Genomic DNA, 9,701 nt, shown 5'->3' on the forward strand with positions numbered 1-9,701 from the left:
TGAAGGTGGGGTGGTGCCTAACCGCTGTCCTCTTCCACGCTGCCCTGCAGGAGTGACGGTGAACGGGGAGCTGATTGGGGCCCCGGCTCCCCCAGGCGGCCACAAGAAGCAGCGCACGTACTTCCGCACCATCACCATCCTCGTCAACAAGCCTGAGAGGTCCTATCTGGAGATCACACCCAGCAGAGTCATCTTGGACGGTGGGGACAGGCTGGTCCTCCCCTGCAACCAGAGCACGGTGGTGGGGAGTCGGGGGCTGGAGGTGTCTGTGTCCGCCAATGCCAACGTCACCGTCACCATCCAGAGCACCATTGCCTTCGTCATCCTCGTTCACCTGTACAAAAGGCCAGCCCCCTACCAGCGAGACCACCTGGGCTTCTACATCTCCCACAGCGAAGGCCTCTCCGGCAACTGCCACGGACTGTTAGGTAGGCAGCCGCTCTCACACCGTTCGGAGCACAGCATCCAGTTTCTGGAAGCGAGGCTGATGTTGCCGGGGTGTTCGGCTTGATTGAGAAATGCAGTCATGGAAGTGCATGCCTTGCCCCCTGGTGACTTTCTGGAAAGGGAAGGGGCTGCATACACTAATTCTCGCTGGCCTTCTGGGAAAGTAAGCACAGACTTTGGGAGTCATCTTCTCAAGGTCTGGCTCCTGACTCTGGGCAAGAAGATGCCAATACAGGGGCATCCGCAGCCCAGCCCCGGGCGTGAGTACCCCACCCTGCCCTGAGCTGCAGGCAATCCTCTCCAGTGGCTTTCGACGTGCAGGCCCACGTGGGCTCCTGACCCACAAGGAAAGGGTGAGCTGCTGCCAGGGCCCAGTTTAGAAAGCAGGATTTCCTGGCACTTGAACTGGACGTGTTTCTGTCCTGCTCGACTGCCAAGCATGAGTGCCTCGCCCAGACACAGGCCGGCATTCGTGCGGCCTTAGCAGTGCCCTCACTTGACCTATAGAATTCTGGTGAGGCGAATCAGGAACGGGCTGAAGCGACTGCTTTCCACCCCTCAGCCATACACACCAAATGCATAGTCTAGGAGGGCAACGGTGGCCTGGAGGCGAGGGGAGACGCCAGGCCTCCTTCCCTATTTGTCTGGCTTGTCCTGCTCTCCCAGCTCACGAGAAGACAGTGGTTATCTGTCTAGACGAGTCGTTAGACGGCTTTCCGGTGGTAGCACCCCAGCAGCTTCTGGGGCTTCCAGAAGAGGAAGCCACTGCAACCCAACCTAGGACTGCCCTGTCCGCACCCTGCAAACACGCGTTTGTCCCTGACACGGGACAGGCGTGAGTCCTCTGGGAGAGTCCAGCCTAGGACTGCAGTCAGTTAAAGCCCCTCCTCTGACAGCATCCATCCCCCTGCCTCTGGGTAACACCGTGCACTGGCTGGTCACCAGTGGCCTAAACTGACAAGAGATCTTTCAACCCAGGATTGCCTGCACTTGACTTAGACCCGATGCTTTTTTGTGTCCTCCCAGGTCAGTTCCTGAACCAGGACGCCAAACTCACAGAGGAGCCTGCTGGGCTCAGCAAGGACCCTACTCACCCTCTGCTCCCAAAGGCAGGTGAGCAGTCCAAGACTGTCCTAAAGGTGAAAGGACACCAAGTCCCGGTGGTCTGGAAACAGCGGAAAATCTACAACGGGGAGGAGCAGGTGGACTGCTGGTTTGCCAGGAACAACGCAGCCAAACTGATCGACGGGGAGTACAAAGATTACCTGGCAGCCCATCCTTTTGACTCAGAGACGTCATTTGGCCCGGGACGCTCCAGGGGACTCTGACGCCAGCGGCCTGAACGCTCAAGTGCGTGACAGGGAAGTGGTCTTCGGGGACCCCGACGTGCGCTTCCTGTCGCTTGTGCGTGCCTCATGTCTTGGCAGTTGGCTGCCACCCGTGACCTTCCCCTGGTGGCGTGTAGGCCCGGTGTCTGCTTGAGTGAAGGGAAGAGTCAGGACTCGGAAGCGGAAATGTTATTTCCTTCTACTCCCTCCTCCTGCCTCCCCCTCCCTCCGTCCAATAGAGAAAGATGGTGGCCCCAAGGGGGAAAGGTCATACTTAAAAGCAAGAAGTCTGTGTCTCGTGCCAACCGGCTTGTCTGTCTCGTAGCCTGTCATAGGTAGCTGATGAGGGAACATTGCCACTAAGCTCCCTTTCTCTGTGGAAACGGCCGCGTTTGGGCACTTTGCTTTTCGCCTTATGCTAATGCTTAGGACTCTCTCCTCTTAGAACTACTGTCTTCTCCAGATGTGAGGCCAGCCTCTGCCTCAGGGGGACCGCTCCTTGGGCCCCGGCCACGGGTCAGGCAAATAGCTCGTAGATTTGATCATTGTAACCAATTAAGTCTTGTCTTAGGAGAGGATTTTCTTCCGCTGTGATCTCTTGCCCTTGAAAGTGAGTTTTCATTTAAAAAAAAAAAAAAACTGGTTGAAAATAGAAAATCTGCGTTCCAGATACCGATGTCTAATGGGCTTTGTAAACCCCTCGACTGTGCTCATGGGTATTCTCCTATTTATTCCAGTAAAGCTAATACACGGGGCTACCCCACGTGCCTGTTTTTGACTGGCCTGTCTCGGTTGGAGAGTTGGCCCACCTTTGACTTGGCACCGTCCTCCCGTTGTCATAATTCCGGCCTTACCGACTGGCGGTCCTCGGGGAGGTGACAGGTGAGGCGCTCGCAGCGCGGGGACGGGAGGTAGAGCCGGCACGGAGTGCGTCCTCAGCCCCCTCCCAGGCGTCGGCCCGCACGCTGTCAGCAGAAGGCGGGTGCGCTCACACAGCTGAGAAGCCTTCCACACCTCCGACAGGCGAAGCCAGCGCATCGGCGTGAGGGGGGCACTTTGGTTCCAGCACTTGGACAAGCCCTCTGCTCCCATGAGGAAAGGTTAAAACCGGTGGCCGGGGCTGCGGAGGTCAGGGAGCACCACCCTTCTCATAGCGGACCCCCTGTGCTCAGCCCGTCACCCTCTCCAGGGGAAGCGAGGCTTCCCTGCCCTCCTCCCCAGTCCTTGCTTTTGCCCTGTTTGGTCTTCTCGGGGCCACCGAGGTCCAGCAGAGCCCGGTCCTCACTGGGTGAGGGGCACAGTCAGGACGCACGTGGACGCAGACGCCCCTTGAGCCGCAGGGCAGAGGAAGAAAGATCGGGGTCAGAGAAATGGAATATTCCAACGTGAGGCTGAATTAAACAAAAGCTTTTGGGCTGGCTTCACAGGAGGTCTCTTCCAGTCGGGAGTGACTCCAGAGCAGGCTTTCATGAGCTGTGCAGGCATGCTTAGCCCTTGGAGAGAAATCAGAGCTAAGAAAATTGTTTATCATATTTGCCCTCCCGTGGGACCGTTTGAGCAGCAAAATGACATCCACATGTTCCTGTTGGACCAGGCAGCCTCAGGAGGTTGTGGGGAGGGGGGCGTTTGCAGTTCTGTCTCAGAGACCCGGTCTCTCCCCACTTTGTGCCCCCGCCAGGCCGTGCCTGCCCAGCTCTGGGTTTTCGGACTCCCATCTTCCCAGACTTGGCTGCCCGTTTTCAGGCCAGCGGTGCGAAGATAGCAGCCCAGACGGCCGCAGAAGCGCCCGTTTTTCAGAGCTCAGAGGAAGCAGAGGAGTGTGCGCCGGGGCGGGCCAGTCCTGTCAGGCTCCCCGGGACCTCCCTGTGACATAACTTCGGCCCCAGCCGGGCAGATGTCCCGCGAGCCTCGCGGCCCAGCCCGCCTGTCGCCTGCAGAGGTGATCCGCAGTCCAGCACAGGCCTTAGGGCTGCGGGGAGAACGGCGTCCGGCCGGCTCAGTCGGTAGATAGAGCGGCGACGCTTGGTCTCGGGGTTGTGAGTTCGAGCCCCATGTTGAGCATGGAGTTTACTAAAAGAAAAAAGAAGGAAGGAAGGAAGGAAGGAAGGAAGGAAGGAAGGAAGGAAGGAAGGAAGGAAGGAAAGAAAGAAAGGGAAAAGAAAGACCACAGGGAGGGCTGTTATTGCACATTACCAGTTACTGCTGCTTTCTTAGAGCAGAGAAGAATATTCCAGCGAGGTACCCCTCATTGTCCTCCTCTGGGGGAAAAAATGTTTTTTGAGTATCAAAGTTGAGCTTTTATTTTAATGTTTTTACTTTAGACAAATCCCACTTTTCTTTTTCCTCCTCTTCGTGGTCTGTGTCTTTTTATTGTGTAAGTTTTTTACCATTAAATGATCTATTTTAACCTAAGACTGTGATATCTCCAAAAATCTCCACAGCCATGTTATACTTAGGACCTTGTAATTTGATTGGAAAACACAGTATTTTCTGTTGGTCATGTATGTTGTGGATAGCAAGCTTTTTTAAAGGATAAATGCAGGGCACCTGGGTGGCTCAGTCAGTTGAGCATCCGACTCTCGACTTCGGCTCAGGTCGTGATCTCGGGGTCGTAGGATCAAGCCCCATGTCGGGCTCCACACTCCGTGTGGTGTCTGCTTGAGATTCTCTCCCTCTCCCTCTGCTCTTCCCCCCACTTGTGCACACATTCTCTCTCTCTGTAAAAAAATAAATTTAAAAAATAAATTAAAAACTGCTTATAAGTAAATGCAGAGGAAAGGAGGAATTCCCTTCTACGGTGGGGAAACTGAGGCAGAGTCCAGTTGAGTGATTTTTTCCCCCATTAAGTGAAAGGCGCTAGAACAGGCCCAGGTTGAACTTCCAGAATTCATTTTGCTAGCTTTACCGCGATTTCACCACGTGGGTCATCATTTCTCTCCCTTGAGCACCTGTGTATGGGGGGGGGGCGGGTGCTAAGTGAGCGGTTGAGGGAGACTGACCCCTGTGTTGCAGTCAGAGGAGGCAAATCTTGTGTTCTCACCACAGGTGGTGTAAGCATGTCCGCTAAGTTGACCGACTGGGGTCTTAGCAGGTCCCTTCCTGGGTCCCTATCCCCTCCCTTATCTGAAAAAAAGAGAAACATCTGACCGGGGGTCCTCTCTAAGGACTTCTTAATTCAAGGCGTCACATTCCCCAAATAAAATGGACGGGATGTTCTCCGCCCACCCACCCTGGTTGCTTTACCATCTTCTTCCTGACTTTTCGAGGATTTACCACTGCCAGCCAGAGGGAGGGGGACCAGAACGGTGGCCATGCAGTGACTCTCCATCATGCCCGCTGCAGGGTGATGGGAGCCGGGTAGAACCCCTCCTCGACTCTCAGGCCTGCCAGGAAGTCTTTCATTGAATCCCGTACCCTCATCGGTGGATTCACGTCTTTACACGTATCTCTGGGCTAAACCGAATGGAATGAACGTTTGCGTCCTCCCAAAATTCCTAGGCTGCAGCCTAAACCCCCAGGGGGATGGTATTTGGAGGCGGGGCCTTTGGAAGGCGACAAGGTCCTGAGGGTGGGGCCCCTGGTGGGATGAGTGTCCTTCCAGGAGGAGGCGCAGGAGAGAGCATCCCTCTGCTCTCCCCCGTGCGAGGACAGCAAGAAGTCGCCGTCTGGGAACGAGGAGGAAGGTTCTCACTGGACACCAAATCTTCAGGCTCCCCGATCCCAGACTTCCAGCCTCCAGCGCTGTGAGCAAGAAACGTGCGTTAAGTCGCCTGATCTATGGTGTTCTTGGAATAGCAGCCTGAGCTGACGAAGGCACTGGGTCCAAAATACGAGTTCTGGCCCCTTGGTTAAGCTACCCAGAATGCATACAGTGCAGTGCTGTTATTCAACCGGAAGGGCTCCTGGAACCCTGAGAACGTGGTCCAGCTAAAATAAACAGCAAATAAAGTAACATAGCTAAGCAAAGACTTAGAAGTAACTTTAAATATTTATTTTAGGCCGTTTAATAAGTAGGGTATGAGATAGGTCACATTCAAGAGCCTTTTTTTTTTTTTTTTAAACAAAGAGATTGATGTCTAAAGATAAACAGCAGGTCGGTATGTTTCTGTTTTGAGGGGAAATGGAGTTAGGCCTGCAGAGAATAAGGCTGGATGATTCCAACTGTACCGCTTGCTTATAGAAATTCCTGAATGACGTGCAAATGTATGTAAACGGAGGAGCGAGTGACCTCGGAAGAATAACGTTAGGACGACACAAGCTACAGAACAGCACATGAACCATAGCCATTCCTGACCTGATTTACGTGACTGTCGAACACAGAAGAACCACCTTAAGCCTCTCTGTCCCTTAGCTTCTGGGACTCCCACAGCCCAGAACTTCTGCCACCTCCTTATCAGGTCCCTCATTTGCACACCCTGACCGCCACCATCTTGCTGCCCCTTCTTCCATTTGCGTCTAGAGTGTCTTCCCTCCTCAAGCAGGCTTTCTAGCCCGTGATTGTGGCCTTGCCTCTCCGGTGCTGAGCGGTCCTGCCGGGGCTCGTGGAGATCCCCACCGAGCTCTGTTAAACTCTGAACGGAGCATCCCCCAGTCAGAGCCAGCACAGGGATGGAGCATGAGCAAAAGCACTGGAAGGCCACGTGAAAGAGAAAACCAGCGGGGCGTCAAGTCAGCCCCTCTGGGCTTTGGCTTCTTCATCTGTAACACGAAGGGGCTGCACTGAGACCCCAGGATCTTTATCTGCTGCCAGCCAATGAAGATACTTCCTGGACTTCCAAGTAATCAGTGCAAAATGATTCATCTGATGACTCCAGTGGATTTTGAGATCCAGTGTTCCAGACCCAGGGAGTCAGAGGAAAACAAAGCCCATGCCTCCAAGGAGGTGACAGTTTCGAGCAGGAGGTAGAATGGATGCAAAGATGGAAACAGAGCGCCAGAAATGCTGTGCGGGAACTTGGCCGTGGGCTGCGCGGAAGCACAGCTGTGAGGGCGGGAAGGTGGTTGGGAAGCCAGTTCAGACACGGAGAGCCTTGCACCACCAGCAGAAAGAGTATGTGCAGAGGCAACCACAGACCCGCACGTTCTCTAATGCTAGGCGGCTGGGAGCGTCTTCCAAATGGCAGCAGCTTTCTCACTCTTTCCCCTTTCCGGATGGATTCTGATTCGGGGGCCAGTTCTGTCCCTGGCCCTGCGCTCCCGGCTGCGGAGGCCGCCCAGGGAAAGTCACCGCTCCCCACGGCCCATCCCGATCCCAGGGCTCCCGGGGCATTGAGCAAACTCGGGTCCCTCTTGTCCGAGACACACCTGCCCTCAACAGCCTCTCTGTTCCGCTCCAGCTTTCTGGACCATCTCACCCCACAGCTTCCCCGTCACTGCTCCTGCTTCCAGAGGATACTGTGGAAGGAGTTCCCTCCTTTGCTTGGGCTGGAATCAAAGTGGCTCTGTCTTCACACCCCTTCCTTCCAAGCATCACCAGCCACCTCCATTCTCGCGTTCCCTGGGCAGGGGATTCAGTGGTTTTCTTTCTTTCTAGAATCTCCAGACTCCTGTTTCCCACCAGGTTCTGCCCTCTTGGTTCCAAACACCACTCTGGAAGGCCCCTCTGCTCGGAGTCTGTCGTCCCCAGCCCGGTTCCTTTGAGCTTCCGTCTTTTCTCTTCCGTGTCCGCGTCAGGCTTGTTCCAGTGGTTGGCATTCGAAACCTCTCTCTGTTCTGTTTGTTTTAACCTCTTAGATTCAGATTCAGCTTCTGTCCTCACCACATTCATGCCAGTGCATCTCAGACATCAGGCTGCCTTTCCTGACGCCCGCATCCAGCCCTTAGGGTCTTCAGCCTCTATTGCGTGACCTCTTCCTCTCTTCGGAATTCTGGATCGCTTTGCTTCTTTTGTGTGATTAAAAAAAATTTTTTTTTCTTAGTCTCTTTTGCCGAATTTCTTTCCTCCCACCAACCTATGGACTTACCCTCAGGTTCCCCCTCGGTCCTCTCTGTGCTCTTCCTTAGGGATCTCCTTCACTTCGTGCTTCCCCATCTGGCTCTGCTTAGATGGTCCCTGCAAATAGATTAATGGGCTTGACTGCTCGTCTGGGGACACTTGTTTTTCTGGCATGAGCTCAAACTCAGGAATAGAAGCAAACTTTCTGTCTTCAAAGTGTCTATGTTTTTATTGTAAGTATTTGGGATCTGGGAAGAAACGTAGAAGTCAGCAATCGTTCTTTCTATTTAGATTGTTGCAACTAAAGTTCAGGGTGTGTGTGTGTGTGTGTGATACATTTATAGGAGTCCAATTTAAAATTAATTTTTATTGACACAGCAGTCTTCCTGAAAATTCTCTGATAATCATATTATTTTCTCAAAACAACAGCTGTGTTTATGTAAGAGAAGGCCCAATGTCCTGATTCCTCACTGGAAATTTCTGGTTATATAAGATGAAAATCCCACGTGCAAAGTTTATTGATATGTCAATTAAATAATTTCATTGCACTACCAGTACCAAATTCATTATAAATACATTTTCGTATGCTCTTTAAAAATAAATGTTATTTGAAGTGTATAAGGGCAGTGTAGAACAGACAATAGTCCCGATGTTTGGGCAGAATGAATGTATGTGTGTTATACGTGCCTGTTTTATCCTGTTAAATTTCCGCCTAGAAGTCTGCCTCACATTGCTAGAATCTTCCAGCTCTATAAATGTCATAGAGTGCTGAAAGCCAGCTTCTAGTCTGCACGTTCACATGGATGCTGTGGAAAAAACAGACCTTTCCACGGGGAAAGTGGAAACAGTTCAAAGTCTAAAGGCTCAGCTCAGAAGCAAAGTGTATTTGCTTTTGAAGAAGGCTGGAGCCCAAGAATATTCTAGAAACTGAAAGTTCTCCTCTGCAATCTGGAGGCAACTCTTTATTTTTTCAACCTCTTCTACCTTTTCAGCCTGCCTAGAAGGCTAAAATCGAGCACTCTGAGAACTCGCTATGAAAATATAAAACTGTGTGTATTACTGATGGACCGTAACATCTTTAATTGTTCATGCAACCTTCCCGGAAGACAAAATGTTTCAAAGCTAACACATTCACCTATTCTTTCATTTAACCAATATTTAGTGGGCACTAGCTATGTGGAGGGGATAGAGGGCATCCCTGGAAATAACAACATTTCATGGAGTTAGCTGTAAAAGACAGACGTGTGCCCACACAAAGGTTCAGATAAAATGTATGCAGGTTTGAAAAGGAAGGGCCTGTTTTCGGCTTGTCAGGGAGGGGGCACCAGCATTGGGTCTAGTCTTACAGGACTGGGGAAGCTGGGAGGGGAAAACTAGGAGTATTTTATGTAAGAATTTATGTATTCCTTTTTTTTCTTTAAAGATTTATCCATCTATTTTAGAGAGAGAGAGCGAGCACAAGCATGGCCCTGAGTAGGGGGTGGGGCAGAGGGAGAGGGAGAAGCAGACTCCCTGCTGAGCCAGGAGCCCAACACGAGGCAGGGCTCTATCCCAGGACCCTGGGATCAGGACCTGAGTTGAAATCAAGTGTTGGATGCTTAACCAAGTGCACCACCCAAGTGTCCCCCAGAACTTATTCTTTTTTTTTTTTTAAGATTTATTTATTTTAGAAAGAGAGAGAGCACGAGCAGGGAAGGGGCTGAGGGAGAGGGAGAAAGTGTCTGAAGCAGACTCCACGCCGAGTGGGGAGCCCGATGTCACACGGGGCTCAAGCTCATGACCCTGAGATCACGACCTGAGCTGAAACCAAGAGTCAGACGCTTAACCGACTGCGCCCCCCAAGCGCCCCCCAGAACTTATTTATTCTTAATAAAAACACTAAAGGAAAAGAAGTTGTGTAGAAGAATGAAAATTTCAGGGACTTGGAATGCCTCGGCCTCGTCGCTGAGGCGCTCATTGAGCATAGGCCGGTGTGGCCACAGTGCCTTTGC

General features: G+C 52.3%; 1 protein-coding gene across 1 annotated transcript in view; it reads left to right on the top strand.

Annotated features, from left to right (window-relative positions):
* The window catches only part of ITIH5 (inter-alpha-trypsin inhibitor heavy chain 5), a 78,506-nt gene extending 69,732 nt beyond the window's left edge, over positions 1–8,774 (top strand). Inside the window, exons 13-14 of the mRNA XM_045812924.2 lie at positions 51–428; positions 1,474–8,774. Coding sequence (XP_045668880.2) covers positions 51–428; positions 1,474–1,775 — 680 coding nt within the window. The 3' untranslated portion in view covers positions 1,776–8,774. The remainder of the gene's footprint in view (positions 1–50; positions 429–1,473) is intronic.
* Positions 8,775–9,701: the final 927 nt, after the last annotated feature.

Source organism: Ursus americanus, chromosome 31 (assembly GCF_024610735.1).
Source record: "Ursus americanus isolate L20-20 chromosome 31, mUrsAme1.1.p, whole genome shotgun sequence".
NCBI lineage: Eukaryota > Metazoa > Chordata > Mammalia > Carnivora > Ursidae > Ursus > Ursus americanus.